This window comes from Aythya fuligula, chromosome 13 (genome assembly GCF_009819795.1).
Source record: "Aythya fuligula isolate bAytFul2 chromosome 13, bAytFul2.pri, whole genome shotgun sequence".
Classification (NCBI taxonomy): domain Eukaryota; kingdom Metazoa; phylum Chordata; class Aves; order Anseriformes; family Anatidae; genus Aythya; species Aythya fuligula.
The window spans coordinates 2,577,069-2,604,252 of record NC_045571.1 but is presented as its reverse complement, the minus strand read 5'-3'; the positions used below and the strand labels follow the sequence as shown (position 1 = coordinate 2,604,252).

At 51.3% G+C, this 27,184-nt stretch overlaps 1 protein-coding gene across 2 annotated transcripts in view; it reads right to left on the bottom strand.

The window, feature by feature from the left end:
- Window positions 1–10,879: 10,879 nt before the first annotated feature.
- GAB3 (GRB2 associated binding protein 3) overlaps window positions 10,880–27,184 on the bottom strand; it is a 56,571-nt gene continuing 40,266 nt past the window's right edge. Inside the window, exons 3-10 of one of the 2 annotated variants that reach the window (XM_032196232.1) lie at window positions 25,308–25,524; window positions 23,995–24,467; window positions 21,506–21,561; window positions 20,274–20,529; window positions 19,182–19,263; window positions 17,625–17,727; window positions 16,332–16,445; window positions 10,880–15,395 (exon numbers count right to left, since the gene is read on the bottom strand). In XM_032196232.1, the coding sequence (XP_032052123.1) occupies window positions 15,279–15,395; window positions 16,332–16,445; window positions 17,625–17,727; window positions 19,182–19,263; window positions 20,274–20,529; window positions 21,506–21,561; window positions 23,995–24,467; window positions 25,308–25,524 (1,418 nt within the window). In that variant the 3' untranslated portion in view covers window positions 10,880–15,278. The remainder of the gene's footprint in view (window positions 15,396–16,331; window positions 16,446–17,624; window positions 17,728–19,181; window positions 19,264–20,273; window positions 20,530–21,505; window positions 21,562–23,994; window positions 24,468–25,307; window positions 25,525–27,184) is intronic. The other variant, XM_032196233.1, reaches the window with a different exon arrangement.

Genomic DNA, 27,184 nt, shown 5'->3' with positions numbered 1-27,184 from the left:
GAAAGTATGTTTGAGTTTCCAGACCAAGATGAGGAATTTCCCTTTTCTCTTTTGAACATTTAGTGGAGTGAGGAGAGGTGTTTTCTGCAGTGGAGTCCAAGAGTATCAGTGAAGTGATAGCACATTACTTCAAACTGGACATCACAGGGAAACTGAGGTAAAAATAATTCTGATTTATGATTCCAGCCTGAAAAGGACATCCATCCCCACCATGAAAAGTAAATGCTTACTTCTTATATTCTGTGCTGCTCCACAAAGCTCTCCAAATGGCTGTTGTGACGTGATTGTTATTATAACGTTATGGTTTCCAAAGACAGTATTTCCCTGAATGACAATGAGGAAGTTTCGCTGCTGCTGCGAATCATTAATTATTTTTCCATCATGCCTTGAGGCCCTGGTGAGGACTCATTCAGTACTCAACTGCACAGGAAAACTTTGGAAGAAACCGCTGCCTCAGGTGCTGCATTCTCGGTGAGTGTCTTCAGACCTGATTTTATCTTAAAAAACGTGTAGCCATTTGTCCTTCAAAACATGCATACAATACAGATCCTGTTGAAAGGCATAATGCCACTGTAGAAATATTAGCGGTCCTATGATCCTGGGTGGATAAAGTTGTGAATGAAGCATTTCTATAACCCTAAGGGCATAAATACGTTAAAACGTGGTCACTGCTAATGAAGATCATGAACATTTCCTGTGGTGAAAAAACTTATAAACTTTTTATTCCTACTGGCAGCAGTCAGTTTCTAGCTGCCTGATTTTTGCCTTAAGACTTGTAGTTTCTGGAAAAATAATTTTGAATCTTCAAAGCCTGAGGAAACATCAAAACAGTAAGAAAAGAGATGGAAAGATTAAATACTCATTATAAATGTCTCAATCTCTTAAGGCTTGTCTAAACAGGGAAGCTATTTCGAAATAAGTGAGGGTGTGAGCTGAAGCACAACAACTATTCAGCACTACCTTCATCCTCAGCGGGGAATTTCCTATATTGTTCTATTTCAAAAAGCCAAAATTTCACAAAAGTGCCAGAGTTCAGTGTGTCCCATTGGCTATGCAGCCATATTTCTGTCTGCACTTGGTTTACTGGTCAAATATGAGTTTACTCGGTTTACAGGCCCAAATATGAGTTCAAATTTCTGCCTTTCTTCAGGCCATTAAGCTCACCCCAATTCAGTCCACCCTGTGCACAACTTGGGTGACTGAAGATCATGCCCTTCAGCATGAACTTCTGCCCAGGCTGTCACAACAAACAATCTGTGAAACCTAGAAGCCCACCAATAGGAAACACTAGTCAGGTTTTTTTTGGTGTTGAGGCCAAGGAAGGACCGCTGGGGATCATGTAGTTCAGCTTGACCTAAAAGCAGGTCTGGCCTCAATGGGGGATCAGGTTGCTCAGGTCCCATTCAGAACAGCACTGGAGATCTCCAAGGAAGGAGACTCCCCAGCCAGTGGGGGCAACCTCTGTTATTCATATCCATTGTCAATATGGTGTTACATTTTCCAGAAGGAGCAAAACTAGGGTAGACAAGATGGCTATTGAGACACCTGATATCTTAGGGATCTGTTGGTGAATTTCAGCAACCTTCAACAAAAGGATAAAAATCATATATGTTGTTGTTCTTGTAAGGTTCTTGTAAATAGTGTGGTCAAGAAGGCCAAGCTGTCTGTCCAGAAGGAAAATCAGAGGTATTAGCACACATTGTGTATATGTCAGTGTACTTGGGAAAGAATCGCTGTAAATATCTGTAAATCAGGTAAAACATTTCTCAGGAGCTGCTTCTTCTTCGATACTGAAATTATTCTGCTATGCCACACAATTTATATGTGTAAGGAAATGAGGTACGTGCTACTTATACATTTATAAGGAAACCAGAACCATTTGCTTTTTTTCCAAGTGCATCTATTCCTAGATATGTGTTAAAATACTTAATATTTTACAGAAGTGCTTGATAAAGAAGAAATAATAGAAATAATTTGTAGGGACTTGGTTCAAGTTCACCCCTGCAGTTCTCTGGGATGTTGCACCCTGCCATCAAACACCTCTTATGTCCTGCAGCTCAAAGGGCCTACAGGCAAAAAGGGGATTTGTGTTGGTCTGAAGGAGAAGAAATCAGTGACAAGCTAATCCAGGCTGTCAGCCATGCACCTTGAGATACACATCTATGTTTTTGATGCAATGCAGAACTTTGTTTTGTTAGTAACAGGTGCGTCTGGGTGAAATTCTACACCCTTCACATCAGATAAGGAAGAAGAAGTCTCAGCTACCACCCCCTAGGGTGGATGACAAGGTGCATTCATCATCCTGAATTGCAGGCATATTTACAGAGGGCTCTGCCATGGCACTATGAATGATGCACAATTAGCTATGCAAACTGTTGCATAGAAATTTGATTGGGAGGTACGTAAATAAGGAGCAATACCTTACCCACCTCTCCTCAGCTTGCTGGTGCCGAACGCATCATTAGTCCCGAGGAGACAAGGAAGCATCAATGTTTTTAGGGCAGATATTATCCCTGTTAGCAGCTCTGCAGAGTGTGTTTCTGCAGGAGCCCTTGGAGCTGGCCTGCTTGTCTCTGCACCTGTGCTTCTGGCAGGCTGCAGCCAGAAGGACAGCACGCTTTACGTGCAGTTGCTGGCAGCTCTTGTGTTTACACCAAATCGGTACCTCTGTAATGCTCCTTTCCTTTCTCTCTTGCCTTACCCCCTTTAATGTGAAAGCAGCACATGACATAATTCAGTTCAGGTTGCTCCATTAGCAAATCTTCTTTCTTCGCCACACTTGCACCTTTAGACTCTCAGATTCATATTTGTGAGGATGAAAAACTGGAAATGATATAGTTCATTCAGTTTGCTGCCCTGTGCTTACTGCAGCCCAAGTGACAAGGGCTTCTGGAGAAAGGAGACGGGAAACATAGTCCAGATCTGACAGCAAATAAACAGTCTGGGGGAGCTGGTGGTGGTGGAGAGAATGGGACATTTCTGGACTTCTGCCATGACCGAATGACACAGATGGCTTTCTGGGAAAATGAGTATTTCAGTAATGAGTAGTGAACGTGCTTCAGGCTGGCTGCACCTACAGCCTGGAGAATGCAAACAGTTTAGCAGTAGTTTTGTCAATAAATACCATCTGCTCAGCAGCATGGAATCCAAGCTATGACAGAACCCACCTCACCGGTGCCTGCTGTTTTGCTACATACAGGTGAGATAAAAATGCCTACCACGTATTTTTTGTAAATAGTGTGATTCTGATCCCAAAGGTGTGACATGCTACATTTAATGAGAGTTGTTCAATCCCAATTCAAGTCTGAGAGAATTGAAGAGTTGCAGTTAGCTTCCTTCCTGGAGGACAGCAAGGCATCCTAGCAGAAGTGTAAGCTGTAAGTAAAGTTGCTTCTCACATGGATTCAGACACTTAAGTCTGATACTTAAGTGTCTGAAAAATGTGTTGCTGTCACTCCTGCCCACAAGGGAAGGAAATGCAACTCTGTGAGCCTCAGAAGTAGCAGGGCCTGGTTTCCTTGTTGCTGTCTTGGGGGCTCCATGCTGGTTTCCTGCCTGAGCACTCCGATAGCCGATAAGGGGAGAATTCCTGCCACAGCCAGTCTCTCTGCAGAGGCACTAGTAGGCCTTGCTGCTTGGCTGCCTGTTTTCCACAAACTTTGCAAAAGCAGAGCATCTGTGGGACCTTTACTGCTGCTAGGTTTAGTTACGATTGGCTGCTGGATTCAAAGGTCTCCAGGAGAGAAATGAGCCATGAGCATTGTGTGAAAAAGTCTAAAGCCAAAATGAGAACCTTAACCTGCTCGTAGATTAATTCTTCCCTTAGCAGAGACATGAAAGAAAAAAAAAAATCACACTTTTGTCCAGCTTGGATTTGTGGGTGCGATACTGTGCCAGTTTGTTTTTAAAGGTCTTCATTTCCCTCCATCTGTATTGTAAAATGTGGGTAAGAAGTTTAGCTACATAACTGGGACTCTTTATGGCTAAATTCATCCAAATCTTGCATGACTGCAAAATACCAAGAGATCAGATCAAGAGGCTGTCATTGGAAGTTTTCATTGCCTGGCTGAAACTCAGACTCATTTTTATGTCTGAGTTGTTTTTTTTTAGTGAAGGATCAGAGAGAATTCCAGGGAGAGACAGGCCTGAATAAGCAGCTCTTACAGAGAATAAGTTAAAAGAAAAATGCAGTGTAAGAGTAATGAAACAAGGAGAAAGGTGAAGATGCAAAGGAAGATCAGTGCCAAGGAGCGCAATTCCCAGCTCACTTTCTGCGTGGAAGGACAAAAGTAATGTACAAAGAGGAATCATAAAAGAGATGGATGAAAGAGAAAATAAAAGTTTGCTGGGCAAGTAAATCATAAAAGGTCCTTTTTAAATGGAGTTTGCTTACTTTTATGTAAACCTGGAACAGATCCACTTACCTCTGTTTCACTGACATCAGTGAAGTTACTGAAATGTACAGAGTGGCAAACAAATGCGGCCTGAAAATGGCAAGAGAGAAATTGGTTGGAGGAAATTTGCTCTTAGGAAAAATACGATGGGGCTGGGAGGGCCGTGAGGAAAGCTCGATGAAGCGTGCTTCTTGGGAATGCAACAGAAAGCAGTGTCAACACCTCAGATACGTGTGTTCCTCTGAAGTCCTAAAGAAAGCTGCTTCCAAAATCAGGTGCACGCTCAGAAAGCTAAAGCTTGTCTTCATTGAAAAGCTTGCCATCGAGAGACGCCACCTGCGTGGCTGTGAGCAATCCCAGGGGCAGTTTGGAGCTCCTCTAAGGGGATACCTCTGCTACCCCAGCCAGCTGCAGCACCCAGAACAGCCCCAGCACCTGCGGGGAAATCCAAGCTGCTGTTGAAGTTTCAGCTTTTAAATCACTGACTTTGTCCACAGAAAGGAGAAAAGCAAGAAGGGAAAGGAAAGAACAAACTGGAGTTATGCCCCTTTCTTGGACTTCTTGACATTGCAGGTCAGTGTTTTTTAAAAGATGAAATGAATGCCACAGCACGAAGTAAACACTGTAATCGAATTACTGCAACTTCCAGTTCGGACTGTCACATGATGAGTTTAGTGATGGCTCGTCAGCTCTGAAAAGCAGGAGGAATCTCACGGAAATTCAGGATCTGAAGCTTAGGCTGAAAGATGGGTCCTGGTGTAACAGTAGGGCTCCAGGTCCAGGTTCGGCTTTGGGACTCCCCCCGGATGAGCTGTTGGCTGGCCAGAAGCCCATCCATGTGTGCGTACACGTGAGCAGTACGGATCATGACAGCGGCTGCCCACATTACCTGAACACCTAATAAAATGTAATTAATTGGTATCCGAGCACGTGGCTTGCCTGCCCTCCTCTAGGCACTGCAGAAGCCTCGGGCTGACAGCTGACCAAGGAATGGCTTCACCTGTTCTCTCCCCATCACCTTGGCACTCGTTTCAAGGTGCTTCTCTGCAAGAGGCTTTTTGGGGAGCTTACCCAACAGCGTCATGTAAGCGCAGGTGCTGCAGCTGTATGTCTGGGGCTGATTTGGCCATAATTAGTGAACTTTTGGGAACCTTTCCAAGTGGGAGAGCAGGAGCCTTGCGATCCCCTCAGCCTGCCGCCAGCCCGACACCATGGTTTGGCAAGGTCAGAGCAGAATGACTGAGGTTGTGTCTCAGAGCACGAGACAAAGGGGCAGAAATGCCATTTAAAGCCATCTGTAGATATTTGGTGGGTTCCCGATTTGGCCACGTATTTTGGGGGTGTGTTTGCTTCCTGGCCTTGCTTGGAGGAGCCTTGGTCAGGACAAGCACAGCCATTCTTCTGCTCTAACACCAATCATTTTAACTTAATAACCCTGGAGAACAAGGACAGCTAAACTCATCAGCTAATACAATTACACAAATCTTTGTACTGGACCGAGGAGGATCGGAGATGTTCCCATCCCCACCGAGGAAGAGGAGAGGACCTGCTTTACAAAAGAAGGATTTCGGGCTGGGGCACTGATTGGATTGTGGGGCTGCCACCATGACAACAGAGGAAGGAACCAGCAGCGTAGCTTTCAGACACACATAAACCTGACAATAACAAACAATCTTGCATTAAAATCAGCTTAAAGCAGTCCTGGAAATTACAGTCCAGTGGGCATTATTTGTGTACCAAATAAATGAATGGCAGTGAAAAATAACGGCTAAATATGAGGCGTTTGGCTAAGCCTGAATTCAAAGGGACAAAGATGCAGAAGTGTATAAAGGAAAATCTTCCATCTTGTAATGTATAAAATTCCTTTGGTGTGCAGGAACACAGGAGATAAGGGCAAACCAGCACGTATCTTTTATCTCGACTGTCAAAAAAATAAAAAGGTCACGGATAAACAAGCTCAGGCACTTGTGCATGCCCTCCAGGCAGCTCCCTGTGTTACTAGGTGCTCACAAACCTTTGAAAAGCTGATCCTGAAAGGAAGAAATGGAAGTAGAAGTAAATAGGAGTGAGTTACAAGTGTTTGAAACCCAGATGCTTATTTTAATTCCCTGTCCTTGCAAGTGAAACAAGAACTAATTCAATGCCATTGAAACACAGTGGGTTCAAAACCACGCAGGAGATGGATTTTTTTATATAACATAAAATTAACGCTGCTGGGAGCACCTGGGGAAGGCAGGGGGTGCTTGTGGTGGGGAGGGGGCCCAAGCCAGCTCTTCCTTCCATCTGTGTTATGGGAAAATGCTGGATGCGTGGCCGCAGGACAATTAGATAAACCAGTAACTAACCTGCTAGGGGTTTGTCTGGGGACTGACAGACTCATGAACGTCCTGACCACAGGAACAGCCTCACACCGTATGAAGCACCAGGGTATCCACGTGAGAGAGAAATCTTGACTAAGAGTGGTGTGTTCATGTCCCGTAAGGCATGACCTCCCACTGAGGCTTTTCCCAGGGTTTAACTCATTCCGTGGCCTGCCTCTTGGCCGCAGATTGATGCTTCTCCCATCACAGCTTCTTTTTTCTGCCATTTGGACTTTCATTAGCTGCTTATGGTGTTATTACTTTACCTCTTAGATATGGCCAGTTAGGGATGGGATTTCACGTTGCAGTTGCTTTGACTCCTGTTTCCTTCTGCAGTACTAGACTTGTCTGGGTTGGTGGCACATGCAAACAGCAGAGAGCTTTGTGTGCTGAGAGCTGCTCTCTGTTTTCTCCAGCCCCACTGTGCCTGTCGAACACCACCTCTCACCCTAGCACCCGTTGCATTGCCATGGGTCGGGCTGCCCCACACGGCCGCGCCACCCAGCGCTGTGCCAGGGCAGGTCAAGGGAGCAGCTGCAGCCCCGGATTACAGAATCACAGAGTCACAGAATCATCTAGGTTGGAAGAGACCTCAAGATCATCGAGTCCAACCTCTGACCTAACACTAACAAGTCCTCCACTAAACCGTATCACTAAGTTCAATATCTAAATGTCTTTTAAAGACCCATTAGCTGTGCTGGGCGCCGTGTCCTGCTCTGGGTGTTTTGCAAACAGCCCAAAGACTGCAGAAGCCCATATGCCACGGTGAGAACAATATCAGTAACGTGGACGTTAGTCTGCCTGCTTAGCAGTGAGAGTGGAAGAGTGGCAAAGATAACAAGAACAGGGACTACGAAGCCTCCTGCATCCCAGACTGGTGGTGTTCCCTGCATGGGAGCCTGCACAGCTGCTGCAGCTCCAGCGGGAGGAGAGGCAAAGTCCTGGGAATGAATCCCCTACAGAAACGCACAGCAGGGAGGGCAGCCCAGCAGGCAGAACGGGGACACCAGTGGCTTGGAGCAGGTGGCCACGGCACATCACAGAGCACGTCGATGCTGTTGGGACCACACATGCAAGCGCAGCAGCACGGCACAGTGAGATGCTGCTGTCTCCTGGGACAGGGGAGCCTGGGCACTGCAGGAGAGGAGTTTGGACCGAGGCTGACCCATGCTCCCAGCTCACCAGGTGCACACACTGATGAAAAATGCTGTTTTGCAAAAAAGAAATCCAAAGGAATTGCTTTTACTTGAGGTCTAAGGATTTGTCCATTGCATTTTGGGCCGGGCTGCAGGCACCGCTGCTGGTCACACGTCCCCCTGCTGCTTGTGAGCGCGAGCAGCCCGAAAAATCCTGCCGAACGCCAGCCTCCTCCAGCACCCTCCCTGCCTCAGCACCACCTCTGGCAACAGCGCCCTGCTCACTTAGCTTAAAACCAGCACTCAGCTCTCAGCAGAGCCGTGAGATCTATTTGGAGACTTCCATGAAAGTTAACTCCAAACGACAGTTAAAAATCTAAGACTTCCCGCAAAGGCTTTGGGGGCTGAAGAGGAGGCTCAGCCCCAGGCAGGCCCCGCTGCCGGCTCCCCACACGTCCCCTGGCACTTCCCGAGGCTGTGTTCACAGTCCCACCAGGGGACCCCAACCCTGCGGCTCACAGTCCCACCAGGGCACAGCCTCGCCCCAGGACCGGGAGCTTCTCTGGCTGCCTTCCTCCCCGCTTGCCCCGGCCTTGGCCCTTTGTCCCTGGCCGGGTTGCAGGAGGGGAAGCGGCTGTGCCGGGGTTTGCCCAGCAGGTTGCTCAATGCCGGGCTGACGTTGTGCCCGCATCGTGCTGCCGCCCCGCTCACTGAGCTCTCCGTGCCAGCGCCTTCCGCCCCGACACTCCCCTCGGCAGAGGTGTGAGCGGCAGAGTTACCGGGGAAATCGAGTTTTTAATCCTTTTCTGGCCGTTCTGGGAGGATATTGCTTTTCTGACAGCAAATTTGTATTGCAGTGGGGGCCTGCAGGCACGGCTTGGGGTCCGCATGCCGAAGGGCTCCTGAAGGTGAGCTCTGAAGGCTGGGTCTGCACAAGCCATGGAGCTGCAGGGAACGCAAAACAGAGCTTAAAGCAAACAACCAACAAAACCCCACCATGTTTTAATCACTGCTACAGAATAATGCAACACAGGTCTTTTTCTCCATAAGGAAATTAGGAAAGATCTAGACTTTGTCCTAGCCTGTAGAAGTGACTGTGGGGTTGTTCACCTACACAACCCTTTCTGTGCGGCATCTCATTTAGAGCAAACTCCATGCCCACAGCTGCTCTTCTCTTGGCTCCAAGCCCTCGCCCATCTCTGCTGCTCACCTCCCTGTCCATCCTCCCTCTGTTTCCCTGTCCTTTCTGCTTTGTGTGCCAGTCAGCAGCTTGCTCTCGAGCCGTCCCTGCGGGGTCACGCAGCTCTTCGCCTGGGAACACAGAAACCTCCCTCGCCTTCCCGTCCGCATGCACGCGCTCCTTCTGCTGAGCACGCAGATGGGGAAGGATTTCCTTAGGTGGCATTTCCTGATGATTTCTGACTAACTGCAGAGGAAGTCAAGCCAAAGAAATGATGAATCTTCCATTTTTTTATTTTTAAAATAACTTAAAAACCCTGACGTCTCTTATTTTTGTGCTGCAAACAGCCTGCCCGCTATCCTGCTCATGGCCGCATCCTCACAGATAAAACATGCACCAGCGCCAAGCACACCTTCTGCTGGAAAGCCCCTGTGCTTTTCTGGGAGCTTTATTTGCCAGCTTCCGTGGGATTGCCCAGCAGTTATTTAGGAGTAGCTCGCAGGCTGAAAGAGTGCTCCCTACGGTGCAAATGCTTCTTTAAGAAATTAAATCAGAGGCACAGGAGCCTGGAATAAGTGGTTTTATGCAGGATAGCAGCTCAGACCTCCTCCCTAGGGAGCTTCCTTTCTTGGTCTGGCTTGGGCTGTTGAGAAGGTCACACATCAAGCTCTGAAACCCTCAGCAGGAGCCCAGCAGCAGAGCCAGGACTCCCGAGGGCAGCCCAGCATTACAAGTGGGTGGAAGGGGCCGAGCCCCTGCCCCACTGCTCCTTGCCAGGCGCTGGAGGTGCTGCTGCTGCCACCCAAGGCTATCAGCCTGTAACCAGAACAGCCAAGTCCCTGGCTGCCCAAAACAACCAGGAGAGGAGCTCTGGATGGCGTCTGGGGGAAATGCAGATCTTAAGACCCGTCAAAACGCAGCAGGCAGCCCACGTTAACTGGGGGCAGAAGGACAGGGCTATGGCCCAACACACCCAGAGGATTTTTGCTGCTGGCACTGGGCCTGGGCAAGTCCCTGCCCCTCCAAGCACACCTGAAAAATCCCTGAAGTGCTTTGTACAGAGGCACAAGAAGCCCGAGAGCTTCCTGAGCCTTCCGTAACCTCATTCCAGTCCCATTATCTGCAGCCTCCGAGTGTGATTTCGGGCTCAGCAGGCACACTCCCAAGGCTGGGCTGCCCCTGTCCAAGCTGCTCGGGGTGCCCCTGAGCTAGGAGGTGCCCACAGAGGGGCAGGGGTCCCACCAGGACCATGAAGGTAAATATGCCCAAAGCTCTATGTAAACGGCATCCCAAATACCTCCCTTGTTAGCAGCTCTGCTCCCATGGCCTTGCTCTGTTCATGAAATCCCAAGACCCATGTGCTGGGAGGATCCCACCTCACCTGCTCAGTGGGAAAATTGCACTGACAGCATCCAAGCTCCTCAGCACAGGACAGTCAAAGTATCAGATGGAACAGTGACCAGTCGTCGTATCCAAACCCAGAGCATTTCCTGAGCAAAGTGGCGTTTGGAGGCTCCTTCTTTGGGCTGCAAAAGCACAGCCCCTTCCTCCCAGGCTGCAGCAGGAGCCACTCACCCACATCCCAGGGAGGATGTAGCCACAGCTTCATCGTTGCTTGTTCCTCAAGGCACCTGCAGATGATCTCCTGACACACGGGTGTGTGACATCGGGTGCAGATTTGTTTGAATTTACATTCAGATAATTTCTATCAACAAGTCACAGCCTAGAAATGGCTGGAAAATGGGGGAAGCACGAAATGAAAGATGTGGGAGTTTCCCTTTGCTAATCAAAATAAATAAAGAGCACTGCTACGTTTTATATTAATTTATTAGAAAAAAAAAGATACACAGTTTAATGTGCAAATATATACAACCAACATTACAATGAAACGTCGGGAAGGGAGAGCCCCTCCGCTCTATCAGTGACTTACTCCTTCATAACAGAGATGACTGTTTAATGCTTCCCCACAGATTTACAAATACAAAAACAAGTATAATGCTTCATTTGCACAACACAAAAAGTTTATTCTTATTTGAACAAAAAATATTCTGGCTTCGAAATGGCAAAGTCTGCTATTTTGGTGGCTTTTTTTTTTTTTTTTTTTTTTCAAACCTGAGCAATTCTCGCGGAACAGGGGAACAAAGGAAAGGCATTGCCCTGTGCTTCATTCTCATCACAGCATCTGATGGTCTTTGAATTCCTCAACCACTGACTCACTGAAAGTCAATGCAACTCCCAAACGTACATCCAGGACGTAATCAGCTCAGCGGCGCGGAGAGCGGGCACTACCCTGGGCAAAAGCGAGCGGGTAGCAACCACCTGGCTCGAGTTAAATGGCTGTTGGCATTTCTCAGGTAAAGTGTTCCTATCTGACGGTAAGGTATTTAATGCTGTCTCCTGTAATAAAGGAGTTATAAATGGAAAATACGGTTTAGTCCAAAAAGCAAGAGTCCTGGATCCTGCTACGCTTTGTGTGATCACCAGAAGACTGCAGGAGGCGGCTGTGGTAACCTCAAATCGAGCGAAGACCTTGGGACCGAGCGCAACCCCCAGCAAGCACTTAAATCCTGCTCTCCTCAGGCAAGAAGTCCAGAGCAGTTTAATCCCTTTCCATTCCGTCAGATTTACTTCCAGCAGGTGTTCTTGCACCCGCTGGCTGCAGATGATTTGGCAGCAGAGCCCCGTACCGGCCCCGACCTCCTCCCGCCTGTGCCGTGCCGGGCCAGCACCCCACGCTGCCGGCGCTGCAGGAGCCAGCTGGGCCCCACGGCCTCCTCGCGGGGCTCGCACAGCACCCACAGCACCAGTGCCGTCCGCCTGCCCTCCGCCTCGTCACGCAGTCCAGCTGCACCTGCAATCCCCGCGCGGCGCCGCTGCTAATTCCACAAAGCCCACTCCGCGTGGTTAACGCTTCTGCGCTTTGACCAAGAACCCCCAGCGGAGCTGGAGAAGGCACTACAGGTCCCAGCAGGGCAAAGCCAGCTCCCCAGGAGACAGGAGCTTCACGAGGGGCTGCTGGCCATGCCACGCTCATAAAGGCGCAGAGCCTCCCTCTGCACTGACTCCCCTGATATTTTTACGAAATACAAACAAATAACGAAACAACAGCCCTGCAGCAAACAGAGGAGGCTACCAGAGGCATGCCTGGCATCCTGCCTCAACTACGTTTTCAGACACGGCGCTGTCAAAAGCTCTTTCGGTTTTCAGGTGCTTTCACAGCTTTTCTTTCCTCTTTGGCCAGCGAGCAGAATTTACTGAGCACTGCAGCATCTCTCCTCCTGCCCGCAGGTTGCAGGGATGCTGACAGCAGCATGTGGGTACGTCACTGGTGGCCCATGGCGAGGTGGTGGCTCCATTTCAGACTGAAATCCCTAGCGATGGGGGTGACCTCTGCAGTCAGCCTTTGCCATCCTCACACCACCCTCCTTTTATATACCCTCTTCGGAGTATTGCACAATTTGGCTATGTGGAGGGGACAAAAAGCATTTGGGGAGGCCTGCTCTGCTTTTAAACTTCTGCAATTTATTCGCTCCTGTTCTGTGCATTGTACTTGCACAGGAATACATGTCACAGACCCTGGAGTGGGACCTTAAATGAGAAATCTGAACAAAACCCCATACTTAGCTCTTAGTTTAGAAGTGAAAGTTAGAAGCCAGTAAGCTGTGTTCGATGGAGATAAGATAGCTCCGGGGCAGGAAGGAGACATGCGGAAGTTTAAGGGGGAGACTGAGCTAAGGACAGCCACCTCCAAGCTGAACATTTATATATTTTTAGGAAAATAAAACCAAAAGCGTTGCTCTTTCCTAAACTTCTGAATGACCCAGCAGCCACGTCTGTCCAAGTTTAAATAGTTTTACAACAAACTAGAATAATGAGCGTGACAGTTGTTCTTGATAGCTTGGTATTTTTCCACTTCAGAAGGTTTTCTGACAGCATGGAAAGAAACACTCCGGTAAAACACGAGCTGATTTGCACTCTCCTGCAGCCTGACTGGGAGGTTGGCATGCCCTCCCTCTGCAGTTGGGGCTCTGCAGCAGCTCAGCATCATTGTGCTCACCCTTTGCAGATGCTTTCTGTGCTTTGCAAGGCTCCTGAGCATGATGGTCCCCTGATGCAATACACATCTCGTCCAGACATGCAACTCCACAATGCAGCTTTCTGCATACTGAAAGCTTTCAGGGACATTTGTTATTTGCACGCCTTGCAGTGGCACTTCTGAGCAGAGGCAGATGTGTTTCTAACTGCAGCCCTCCCTGGCACAGCCCTGCAGAGGTGTGGATCCCCACAGCCCCACCCTGAGCCCACTTCCTCTCTCCCACGGCTACACCCGCAGCGCTCGCCTACATCAGTCTTAGGATCAAAAAAAAAGGGGTTCAAAAACTAAACTTCACACCAGATTTACACTGAAAAGCTTGGATTATTTTCACAGCTTTTCCAAGCATCAGCTTTCATTGCAGCATAACCCCCTGCTTTCAACCAGCTTGTTTTCTAACCCAGGACAATTTCTGGGATGGGGCCAAGCGCCCAGTCAGCCAAGCTGCTGGCGAACCTCGCTCTTACAGGGTGCTCACCACGGAGCTCCCAGCTCTGCATCTGCTCTAAAGAGATGGCGAGGCCTGCGAGCACTTCAGCTCTCTTGAGGTAGGAGGAAAACGGTGTTTCTGCTCTCAAGGCTGCCCCTGCCAGCAGGCCGTGCAACTTGGCCACGTCTCCCACCCTGCGAGAGCTCAGGGGCTGCAGGCAGAAGGGAGAAGAGCAAGGAGGGACTTCCAGCGCCAGCGACGTCTGCAGCAATGTTCCTACAGCCTCTGCTCAGTCTGCAAGCATTTCGGGGAGGTCAGATGATCGCGGTACAACAGGCACACGAGGGAGGCCAGTGATTTGGCCCTGTCAAAGGGGAAATCTTCCGTAAGGGCCCTGGCTGGCTGTCCTCGCCAGCTGGATCACACCTCGCCGGCCAGCGGGACCTACCTGCAGGAGCAGAGCCTGCCAGGGCCGATCCAGCATGGGCCACGCTGCCCGTGCTCGAGTGGCTGTGCGCCACCTTAAACACAGGTCGCAGCCAAGCTTTGCAAAGTTAAATATGTCATAAACTATACACATATGTGATCCTGAGATAGCGCCCCTAACAAGTCCCAAGGTAGATAAGCTTCCTGAAGGCAGAGGTCCTCGCGCCGCCCGAGCGCATTGTTGTTTGCGTTTGGCAGGCTCGCCAGCCTCTCGCGGACCGTGCTGCACTTCCTAATTCTCCTTTTTTTTTTTTTTGGGGTGGGTCTGATGAAACAATCAGTTTGATGACTGCTACCAGCAATTCCAATTGCATTTCTTCGCAGCTCGGATGAAAGCATTCTTGATCCTTTGCCAGGTCTCCCAAGACTTGCAGAAACAGGCTCACAGCTTCCCTTTCTATTTTTTGGCCGGCCAAGAGCTGTGTGTCAGCAGCCTCCTGCTAGAGGAGCAGCTGTGCTGTGCTGAGGACACTCCTCGAGATAGGAAGAAAACATCAGTAGTAATCAGACAGAGAGGCGACAAGCACGAGCCACAACAGAGAGCAGAAGCTTCACATGATGACCGTCAGCCGGAGGGTCAGCAGCCGCGCGTCCCGGTCCCGGGTCCATACTCCTGTTTGGAGCTTCTGACAGCAGCAGCTCGGAGTCAGGCTTTTTAATCCCAGGGGAAAAAAAGCTATTTCCCCAAGTTCTCTTTGCTTGAGCGCTATATAAAAAGTTCTTTTTATTGTTTCAGTATTTAGCCCTTAGTTGATTAGTCACCGCTACCTGCCAGGTGCCTGCTGCCAGAAGCAGCCCGAGCACCCGCAGTGTCCGTAGGAACATCAAAAAATAGCTTTAGCAACTAGGAATTACACAACAGAGGGAGAAGACAGGGCTACCTAGATTAATGCGATGTGTAGTGGGTTTGTTAAGGTTAGGTGGACAACTCGTCCAAGAATCATGACAGAAAATGGTACCATGTAGCTTACCAGTAAGGGCAGTAAAAAGGGTAATGCGATCACCAGCGAACCACTCACTCATTCGACATACTATTTCCAGCCAAAATCAAAGGTTTCCGGTAAAAATGCCACTCCTCGGGAGATCGTAAGCATCTTACAGCTCCACCTTTGAGCTCTGTGATAGCTGCTTCATTAACGTTGTGGTTCCAGTGCAAAAAAAAATAAAAAAAATCTCCTCCAGATCCCAACCTTCTTCCTTTAGACTTTTGATTGCCTCTCGTCTGTCCATTCCTGCTTAGTGTTCTGTAAAGCTTGAGTCTTCTGTTCATCCACCTGCACGTAGTCCACTCTCTGCTCCTCAGAAAGAAATGGTTTCTGTGAGAGACAAAAAACAACACATTTAGTTAGGCTGTGAAAAGGGAGGCGAGCGAAACCTGCCTTGATTTTCTGTTACCCCTCATTCCCTGCTTGCCTCGCTTCACCTCGAAGCTCCCAGTGCCACCAGCTGCCAGCAGCATTGCTCTGCAGCCTGCCAGAGCTGCAGCCACCCACCCGGCGCCCCGGTGCTCAGCCCCGCTTGCTTTGCCAAGCGAGGACACTGCCCTGGCTCTTCTGCCCCTGCAGATCATCACTGCCTTGTCACATCCTGCTGGGGATAACCTGCCTACTTTTAACCAGAGAATGGTTGGCTTTTAAGAAAGCTTTGGTGTCCCAAGGCTTTTGCCTTCAGGAGGACTGGATAAAAAGCTGTACAGGACACAAAACTTCCCCAGCAGACAACAGTCTTGGCTTTGCTGCGGTACCTGCTCAGTGCCTGGGCAGGCTGGAAGCTCTTTGGAACAGGGTTTGCAGTTTCTCAGCATTGCTAAAGAAATTAAAATGCTTTTGGAGATGCCAGAACAAAAGTGCACATCTTGCTGTGTTATGAGAGATGGTACAGTTTTTACCTGATGAATTTATCGTGGGTTGTAATACTTGTTACTGCAGAGAGACCGGGGGGAAAACCAGTAGGAAAGGGAGACTATGAAAATGGAAGAGCATGCCGAGACCCTTCAAGCACCAACAAGCTCACCCACGGGCCCCTCTGCTGCATGTCCCAGTGGAGCCTCCTGCCCTCTGCTGAGCTCAAGTTAATGGCAGCCCTACAAGGCAAGCTAAGGACACCCTGCCATCACCCTAATTCTGCTTTTATGGGGTTAATCTTGCCACTGGAAACAGGACTGGTACCTAACAGAGCATGGTTCTGGGTCTTTTCCTCCCAGCAGACACAAAGAAAGGAGGTTTGTTTTTTTTTGCACAGGGGACTCATACCTTCTGCACAGGGGATGGGGAAGCAGAATTAAAATCCAATGCTAAGTAATCAAGGTTAGATTTCCTTGTCCATGGAAAAGCACCACTGTATGGAGATGTTGCCTGTCTGTGTTCCTGTCAGGAAAGAAGAGAAACTTTTAATGCTCTTAAAACACCATCCCAGGAGGAAGCAGGACGGCACCGGGAGCAGGAGACTCTCCCGGCAGCACGAGTGAGGCCGGCCAGCACCCACGGGACAGCCTTTGGTGACGACCAGTGGGGTAAAGCTGACTAGCTGGGTACCACAAGGAAATGGAGAGTGCCTTTTTCTCCTGGTCGTTATGGCAAAACCAGCACACCCTGCTGAATCTCATTCTGATCTGGACAAGATCCCGAGGCAGGAGCCCAGCTCCTCGCCCCAGCCCCTGGAAGGCTCAGGTTCACAGGGGTGCCCGCGGAGCTGTCGTGGTAGTGTCTGTCCGCATCTAGTGCCAGGGAAATCAAGGTGACCACAAGCACGTGGGAGGTTTTAATTGACCGGAAAGTCAAACAGGCAGCAGTTACAACTGGAACTGCCCTACCAAGCAGATTTTGGTCTGGGAACGGTGTGGGTTGAAATTTGGGACGATTGTTTAAGGAGGCTGTGGTCAGTTTCGCAATGCATTTGTATGGCCACTGCTGCGGGGCCAGATCGGCAGACATGGGTCTCAAGTCTCTTGGTCTGAGCCAATTTCCACCTAAAACTCAAAGGAAACCGAGGCTCTGGTCTTTTGCAAGATATGGCTAGAGAGTGAATGAAGAAAAGGAAGCCACAAAGCCAGATGTTCTTCTCTCGTGGGATGGGAAGTGGGGTTAGTGCCACCAGCCAAAGCAGAAGCAATAGGAGCCGGCAATGGGCGTTCTGTTTCTGCACAATATTTGGTGTGTTTCTTTAGGAAGTGCGCTAACGGCTTTCTGTCATTTCCTAGGAGATTTCTGCAGGGCACACTTCTGAAAGGTGAAAAGATTTCAGTTGCCTTCGCCTTAATGAGTTCTCATGTAAATATGGCTGATCCCTGTGCTCTCTTGGAACTGCTCAGCAACATTCGTGGGTGAACAGCTGAGTTCTGCGGAGCAGAAGAAGGGCTCCCCTTATCTCTCTGTAAATCGGTCCCACTGTCTTGGGTTTAAAACCATTTCATCATTTTTTGTTCAAACAGAAGGCAAAGGACAAACCTCCTCAACATTTTTTCTTAGAAAACAAACTTCTGCATTCTCCATCAATGTGACAGAGCAGAATAAAGCAAAGGATGGCTGTGTGAAAATGAAGATTACCATATGAATGTAACTTTCTTCCTCTTCTCCGGAAACTGAATTGGCAAATATTCTTGCTGAATTAATACCGTCTCTTTCTGGTGAGATAAAGCTCATTCGATTGCTATGAAGAAAAACACAGGAGAGGTTAAGGAAGCATCTTACAGATGCTCTGAAATGAAGCCAAAGCCTGACACAGTCCATATGGGGAATAAACTCGCACTAACGCTGCAGCCTTTATGGAGAGGATGTCCAAAAACATTCCTTAGTTCCAGAAAGTGTTACGTTCCTCCAAGTGTCTTTTTATTTTAGGGGAGGATTTATGAAAGTTTGCCATCTCTGGCATGACAGAAAGCATAAAGCGTTGGAGCCATTCTCCAGCGAGGGGCACAGACAGCACTCATTAGGGTAACGAGCGCCGCTGGGGCAGCTAGCTACATGGGCACCCCTTTATGGGGACTGACACGAATTAAACAGCTACTGGAGGGGCACACGGAGGAGCTGGCTGGCTCCAAACCCTGTGTAAACACAGGCTGTCTGTGCCGTGGAGATGGCTGCAGCTCGGCCCTTGTTCGAGGAAATCTGCATCACGAGTGAATGACTGCAGGCTGGCACAGGGGAGTTAGTTATTAGGAAACTGGGCGGCTACTTGATGCAGCATGAACGGCGTAATTCCTTCTGCTTTATTAGTTCCGGGCAGCCTGCTTTTTAGTTTTGTTAACGTGAAATGTGCAAACACCCCCCTGAGCTCGTTATCCTTCAGGACTCCGCACTGTGTCAGCACTAATTAACCGCGGCGCTCTGGCAGGGCGCTGGGGAGGCAGGCTGCTGGGTTGCCCTCCCAGGCAGCCCGTGGGGTTAACTGCTTCGGAAAGGATGGGCTGGGACAGGGCTCCGCAGCCACCAAGCTCTCCCCCAAGCATCTCGCTGTGTCCTCCCCTCCTCTCGAGCTCCCTCAGGTTGAATCTCTGTGCAGCTGGAGCCCGACAGCACCACCCGTTCGCACTGCCTGTGTGAACAAAGGCGTTTCTTTTTCCCCACAGCTCGCTTCCAGGGCCACAAGGTCACACCGGCAGAGCAAACCTCAGTTTCCACGTGGCAGCACAGAAGCCTGCACCCAGGCTGCAAGTCAGACAGATCTTGATCTTAACTAGTTCTCTTCTTTCTCAGTTTTCAGAAACAAAAATGATGCCATCACTCCAGAAAAAAAATAAAATTGAGGCATGTGAAGCTTTTGGCCATCACAGCAGCCACACCAGACTAGCTCTGGCCTTTCCCAAAGGAACCTTCACAAGAGATGGAGTTTCCTGCAAACCCCAATTTGCAAGATACCCAGAACACATCCCTCCTGACAGCACTGGGTGATGCTCAGCTCACTGGAGCTGCCAGTCTCGAAAGGGAGCCTTGCTTTTTAGAGACAGCAAAAGCCTGGTGGGTGCTGGAAGGAGCCCTGGGGAATTCTGGTATGTGGCCTTCACCAGGAAGCTGCATCGTGTGGAATGTGAGAAGTTACTTTTACCTCCATCCCACAACGTTAACATTTGAAAGATTGCAAGGGTGGGTTTCCTGGCGACTTACTAAGGCACGGTCCACATCCTGGTCACGGCAGCGTGCTCACGGATTGTGGAGAGGTTCCTCAGGTCCAGAGGAGGTGGCCGTGCTGCAGGGAGACACAAAGGGAACGGCATTTGCAAAAGCAGGGCTCAAGAAAAGCAGGAACTGATTAGAAAAATGCAAGCAATAGAATATTTCACAGAACGTAACTGATACAGCCGAGATAGGAGTCAGTAACAGATGACCACTTCAGGCAGTGCCAGAAAGCAAAGTCCCTCGTTTACTCAGAACCAGCAGGATAAATACATCGGGCACCAGGAGAGCAAACGCCCTGCAAGATCTACGCCTGACCCTTGCCTCAGCGCAGCCCAGCCCGTGCTGCCTGCAATGGACAGGTCAGCTTCAGGTCATGGCAGGCTTTGGGCTCTCTCCTCAACCCAAAGGTCCTACACGTGGCAGTCTCTCCTCGCACCTCTGCATATTTTCCTTTCAGTTCTCAAAACCCTCCAAGCAAGGACCTGAGCTTGCTTTGCTTCCTGGCAGTGCTCTGCATTTCTCCCCCTGCTTCACGTAGCATTTCCTCAACCCATTCCTGAGTACCCCTGTGGCTCTGTAGCCCAAACAGCTTTACCACAGGCTAGGCTTTGGCAATTTTTTTTCTGCATAGCCGTATTTCGTCACCAGTATATCATCAACCCAAATTTTGGAAGTGCTATGAGAAGCTGGAATGGAAAGTAACAGTATCTGCAGGAAATTCCTGGTGAACCCAAGGCAGCTGCACCCACCCAGCAGAGGTTTAGCCAACAGCCCACACGCCAAGTGGAGGATTTGAGTGTTTGGATGCCCCGTTCCTGGGAGGCAGCAGCACGCAGGGTTAGCCTCCTGTTTTGCTACAGAGTGGGTCCACACCCCTGCCCCACGCTGACGTGGCTGCAGAAGTGGCCACAGACACACAGACACTTTTCCTCTGCTTGCAAGCAGCCCCCTGGATGCACCCCGCTACGCCACAGTCCTCAAGGCTCCTACACAGGGATTCAGCCCCTTCTAGAGAGGGAAAAAGCCTTGAAACGCGCCACGGCCACCCGCAGCCTAGATGCTCTTTAGGTCTGGCCTTACATTTCCTGCGAGGCTTGAGGTCTCGGTTCACCGGAGGCGGCTCCAGGTCGGAGGGCAGCTCGGGCAAGGGGCTGGTGAGTTTTTCAGTGCTGACGACGGGGAAGGTGAAGGTGGCTGAGCTGGGGCTCATGGGGATGTAGCCGTCGGGTGAGCAGTCGGAGCCGGGCGCCGAGGGAGAGGTGCTGGGGCGCATGGGCACGTAACTGTCCTCTGCGCCATCCGCGGCCGTCGAGTAGAGCGGGGAGAACCGGCAGGGCTTCGGCAGCAAGGGAGGAAAGGAGAAAGAAACGGTGGTGAACAAACAGCTCGCCCCGAGCGGCTCGGGAGGTCCTGCTGGGACCTTGCCACGACACGCAAGGACGGGAGACACACTCGGTTCGGGTGCTTGTGCCAGCTTGGGAGGAGCTCAGCGCCTTGCTGCTGGACACTAGGACCAAACCTAGGGGTGACTGAAGTAGGTCTGCCTCTCCCAGCAGCAATTCTGACCTACAGGATGAAGGAAGTCCTTTCACACAAACAACTTCTGAAAGGAGAACAACTGGGTTTTTGCACATGTAGAAGCCGAGAGAGCAGAGATACAGGCAGACAAGTTACTTCTGATAGCTGAACATAACCACTAAAGGTTGATCACCAACCCTGCAAGCTTCCAGAGGAGAGGAACACAAGCTGCACACCACCAAGGCTTGCATACAAGCAGCAAAGGAGCTCCCCCACAGAAAGCAGCGCTCAGTGCCAGACAGCAGGCTGGTTGCGTGGTGCCTGGTGGTGCCACACATAACCCACATCTGTGCAAGCTGGGCCAGGAGCTTTGGGCTGACACAGTGCTGAATCACAGGGGCTTTGCTCACAGCCTTTCCTATATCCTGAGGAGGAGATAGCCCTCAGGATCAGGAAGAAATAGGCTTCTTTAAACCTCTTTTTTCCCCAAGAGGGAAGCGGCTTTCTCAGGTGCCTGTGGTCAACAGCTTCATTCTTGAAGTTACTGGAGTCCTTCACAGCAGACCTGCCTTTGTCTGCTTTAAAAGCAGGGGCTCCATGTTGTGGCCTCCCTCTTCCCATGGCCACAGAGAAGCAGCACAGAAGTTGTCTGAAGCCAAGGGCTGCTTCTTCCTACTTTTTAATTATTTTTTTTTGCTGAGTCCAGCAGATGACTGACTACCAGAATGTGAAATGAGTCACTTGCTGAAGCCCGCATGCATCAGTGTTTAAGTTTACGCAAGCAGAGTACTCACCAAATTCAAGCTAAGCCTCTTGTCCCGACTTCTTAAAGAACTGCCCTCCACGTCTGCTGCACAGAAAAAAGCGATTAAAAATGTGCAAGGTAGTCCAACCTGGGGGAACAATGCTGGAGTAAAGCACATGGCCCTAAACAAACCGGAGTGTTACAGAGATTCTCAAACTCCTGGTATGTACCCTGAATGAGGAAACCCAATGACACACAAGACCAGAACCAACTTGGTAGTGTTTCAAGAGCAATTTCGGCTATTTTAAGTGTGATGAAGCCAAGGAACAGGATCGTGTAACCCTGCTGTAACTGAGACTTCCCATACTCACAAGCAGGTGGGGAGAAAGACTGGTGTGGTGCAGAGAGCAAGCAAGCAAGCAGACTAACATCTGAACCCAGTATCTGCTCTAGTCCCTCTGTTTCCCATCTCTCAGATACAGAATTACACCACAGGGACGTAGGGAAGGTTATTTTGCTGTTTGGAAAGCATTTGGGTGCCTGGGATGCGGGGTGCCTGGGAAACACATGTTGTTCTAGCAAGGGTGCATGAGCAAGCCTAACGAAGGGGGGAAATTCTTCTCTTTGCAGCCCAGAAATGCTGACACAAGGCACGTGGCTTGAGCTGCTGGGGGACAAACCGCCAGAGGGAAGGTTCCCTTGTGCAGGCTGGCCTCCTCTTGGTGTAGGTCAACTTGTTTGTTGAAGGAAAAGGCAACAAAAATTGAAAAATGGCTTTCAATCCCTAGATCAGCAGTGGTAGCTGCTGGAATGTTTCTGTCTGATTTTACTGTGGATAATGGAAGGCTGTTACAGTTTGTTTTCAAGGAGGGCAGAAAAAGGAACTGGGGGAATTGGAGGAAACAGAACTGCTGTCACTCCTACCACATGGGCGCGTATACGGGCACACACACAGACGTGTATGGTTACAGACATTTCTACCCCTGCTTACAACCACCACCCTTTTCTGGAAAATCACTTTCTAATCCGAAAAGTGCTTTTCCGTGCTCTCAGGGCCCCCAGGTAGGAGCACGGTGAGCCCTGCACCCTGCTGTGGCCGGGGAGATGCCTGTGCTGCACCGCAGCTCGGGGCTGAGCGCAGCAGTGCAGAGGAGAAGGACGCAGCGCTGCTGGTGCGGGTGCACATGCATCGGGGTGGGCAGGCGTCCTGCGATGGATACAGTTCTTTCGTTTGGCACAAAAGCAGTCAGGCACACCGGTAGGTGCCAGGGTACAGGTGCTTTACCAGCCCATACTACCTTTGCAGCAGGTCGATTCACAGCCATGCAGCTTTTACACATTGCTAAGGGCAAAAAAAAAAAAGAACTAAACTCAAGTGGGCTCACTGCAGGAGCCCACGAGCTGCAGCTGCTTCCTCCTTGTTTCTTTTTCAGACCGTCCTTTGTGAAACACATTTTAATTCAGAGTTTAACCTTTCAAATAGTTTCAGCTGCACTTGGGGGAAGAGAAAAAAAAAACAGCAGCACTTATTAATTCATTGCTGCCCCCTGTCAGGCAGAGATAACCTTGCAGCACAGCAGCAGAACATGACATTTGGACACTTAATCCTCTTAAGAACCCTTCGGTGTAAATTGGGATGGAGAAACATTAACCACCTCACGCGTGCCAGCAGGGCTGGAGCAGCATATACGTGGAAGCAAAAGCAGTGTTTTTCAGGGAGCAAGCAGGCGTAACTGATAATGAAGAAGAGCATTTCCACCGATGGGTGTTTCTGCAGAAACCTTCCAAGAATTGTTTGTAGACTGATAAACAGCCCGGGCAGAGCTCTCCTTGCTCTGCTGCCTGAGCTCGGAGGGCAAGATCTAACGGCCCCAGACACTGAGAGCCCATTCAGACTACAGGGGCCTGAAGGATGCTCACCCATAAAACCCTGCCTTGTCTCCTCATCAAAACTGACACGTCTCTGCAAAATATTTGATGCTTTCCAGCCAGCTGCTTCCCTCTGTTCTGTGGCTTCACAACATAAAACTCGCATCTACTGTGTACACTGGATTTTGTCACCTGGATGTTCCTGGTTTTCAACCATTATTTGGTCTGAGATGGTTTTCAAGAACCAAAAAGGCACCCCCGCTGGGAGCAGGGCTTGCTTTGCAGCCGTCTCCCTCTGCAGCAGGTTTTCAGGCTAGCCAGGAGGAAATGCCAGGACAGAGGGGGATTTGCTGAAGGACATCAAGTCCCCAGCTCACCCAGGATTACATCCCATCCCCAGCACCTCCCTGGCGTCCTGTCCTTTAAGCATGAGAAAAGAAACACTGCTGTTACGGAGAGGACTCTGTGCGGAGCCACAAAGGCACTTCCCCTGGGCAAGCCCACGCTTTGACCTTCAGAAACAGAGGGGCAGGAGCTGAATGCAAGTGATGGACAGGTCCAAACCCTGCTCGCACCATTTTGGGGCTGCCATGAAGCATCACAGCGGGAGAGCAGGCAGTGGGCACCCTCCCACCCCTCCCAGTGCCAGCAGCTCCGAGACACGCTCACCTTTCCAGTTCCTGACGTTGTCCAGGCTGGACAGGGAGATCCTCCTGGGCACCAGCGCCACTGGAGCCCGGCAGGTCCCCGCGTGGCCGTTCTGCAGCACCCTGCCGCCCGCCTCGTCCCCTCGCCTGTCCAAGAAGTGGGTGGGCTTGGGGGGCCGCGGGGGGGGCGTGTTGGAGAGCACATCCAGCTGGCTCACGCCGTAGGGCAGCGCGCTTTGGCTCTGCTCAGTCTGAAAGGTTGGCGTCAGCGGCGTCCCCAGCAGTGGAGAGGAGGAGGAAAAGTCACTGGGTGTCCCGCTCACGTCGGCACTCCTGGGCACGGCGCCGGGGTTTGCCAGCGGGGCCGTGTCCTGGTGCACGGCACCGCAGGGCTGCACGAGGTACAGCGAGGGCTGGGACTGCAGTGAGTCGACAAACACGTCATCCGATGAGGTCTGCTCCAGGGATCTGTCCGAGTTGGACCAGCTGTCACACCTGCACGGGGCAGAGAGCAGGGCTGCTGCTTGCCTCTTCTGCCCGCAGCCGGGTGAGCGTGCGGGGCTGGGGGGTAAAACCTGCTGGGAGCGGCTCCATGGGCCGCTTTGCACTCCCAGCTTGGAAAATGCCCACTGACCACTTTGTGGTTTCCTTTCTGCTGGCACTTGGCCCTGCACACCCTCAGGGCACTGTCCAGGCCCTGTCCTCACCCCCAGGGCAGCGTGGCCAGCAGCGATGCTCCTCCACCAGCCCTGTAAGGCTGAGCCCTCCGCGTGAGGAGTCCTCGCACCACCACACCTCAAATTTCAACCTCCATGCTGCAGCGTTTGCTACAACCCCTATTTCCCTGTCTGGTTACCAGGCAAGTGGAGAAGTGGCTCCCAAAGCTGCGTGCTCGCCAAGCGAGGCATCTGTTGTGCTGCAGGAACCCAAGTTAAAAACCAGGGGGACTTTCAGAGAAGGAAGGAGAGGAGCACTAGCACTGTCCTGCTGAGGCTTCACCCATTCTTTCCTCCCAAGTGACAGCGTGTGACAAAAAGCACAGTCTGAGCCCAGATCTGTCCCCTCCCTGTGGCCATGGAGGGTCCCCCCGACCTGAGCATGGGGCACTTTGAGCAGCAGGTGGAAAGAGCACCTGGAGGGAGACTGCACGGGCCAGGACTGACAGCTGACGCTTGACCGCTCTGCTTTCCTCTACAGAAAGCCCCCCGAGAAATGGCTTTCTGAGGGTCCCATCGGGCTCACGAGCTGCAAGACTCCAGGACCAGTTTGCCCCAGCTTCCCAGGGGCACGCCGGGGTGGCTGCAGCCCGAGGTGTGCGGTGGAGCCCGGAGTTACCTGGTGTGGCTGAGCTTGCCCGACTCGCAGTTGGAGAGGAAGAGGTAGTCGGGGAGGAAGACCGACTCCGACTCGCTGGGGGTCTCCTCTGTGGCAGAAGCGTCGGCAGCGGCCTGCTCGACCGAGAAGGAGGGGTCGGCGATGCGGGAGGCGTGGGTGGAGGCGGCTGGCGAGGGCTGCGGGGACGAGGTGGTGTGGGACAGGCTCTCCACCGAACCTGCAGGGAGAAGCGATGGCCCCAGCTGAGCCACAGCGGGGCGAGGCGAGGAGGCGTCGCGGGGAGCAGGGCTGTGTGGGCTGGGCCCTGTCCCACAGGGTGAGATGCGAGGGCCCCAGCAGGCCGAGCCAGCCCTCAGTGCCTGCACCGTGCTGGCTGCCGTGGTCACCCCTCAGCCCCGGGGCGTATGGGGAGGGCACCACCAGCGAGGAACCCACCCCTCCGGTGACACCACACCTCCACATCAGCCCCGGCAGGCTTCCCCCCGGCTCCTTCCCCCTCTGAGCCAAAAGAAGCAGGAAAAAAGCCGAATTCTTCCTCGCCCTACCCCGTGGCTTGCCCCTTTCAAGCAGGGGGAGCCATCTCCTTCCTTCTCTACCAGCTGTTTCCTCCTGATAGCTTGGATTTGCAGTACTGCAGCAAACCCCAGGTTGCAGAGCACTCGCACGCGTGCTTCAACTCGAGCTTATTCAGCAAAGCGTTTGCTTAATTTTCAGCAGGTGCCTGGAGCAGCAGGACTGCAGCGGCCCTCTTGGCCCCAGCGATCATCTGAAGGGAACAGCTTTTCCAGGCTTTCAGGCTCGTGAAGCAGGGCTGACGGCTGAAGCCTTCCCAGCTGAAAAATAACTTCTCTTTTCCATCCTGCTGGCTCAGGCACTGGCTCAGCCTGCAGAGCCTGGACTCGGAGCTGGCTTGCAAGCTGAGGGGGATCAAATATGCACCAGGCTAACTCCACAGAGACCTCAGCGAGCATGTGAACATCACCATCTGACCACGTATTTAAAGAAATAACAAAACCAACACAGTGCACAAGAAAAATAAATGACATTGTGGATTACTAGCACAGAGACTGAACAGGCCTGAGCTCCATCTGCTACTCGCAGGGTTTAGCCTCAGATTATCCCATCAGGAAGGGCTGCGGGCTGCACAACACATGGCAGGTCTGCACCGTCCCTGTCCCTGCCGCTCGCCGTGGCTGCCCTTCTTTAGCCTTTGGGGACGTGGCTACCCAGAGCCAGCTCCTGGCCCCCCATCCCAGTCCCCACCAGCTCTGCTGGGAACCGCATCAGGCGTGCATTAAAGTCGTGCTGCGGCGGCAGCTGGGGAGAATGAATTATGCATGGCCATTTTCAAGGGAGAGCAGGCAGAGAATAGGTTCGGTGCCTCTCCCCCTCTGTCCTCCCGTTTGCCAGCAAGGCTGAGCACAGCGCTTCGGCTGGCAAAATAGCTGTTTTGGTGGGTACTAACCCCAAAACCTCTGCCCTGCACTGACGGGAAGACTCACCATGGAGGATGCCCCATCAACTTTCCCTGTCAATGTAGGTCTTGGAAAACCAGAAGGCTTCTCCCTCCTGCTACAGACCCCAGCTCCAAAACTGTCCTTGTGCAATGGCACAATGGGTGAAAGCGGGGGTCCCTGCCTGCAGCTCCCCCCCACCACACCGGGCTGCAGGGAGGTGGAGACGCTGCCAGAGGCTGACATGAAAGAGCAGCCTTGAGGAGTGCAGGGAGGGATTTCCTCCCGAGGAGGGCTGGGAGGAGCCCTCACACTTCCCCTGACTCCCACACATGGGCTGGGCGCTGCCACCAGCAGGCCTGCTGCTCAGCGGGGACACGAAGGGGACGCCCCGAGTGGGGACAGCAGGGTTCCTGCAGGAAC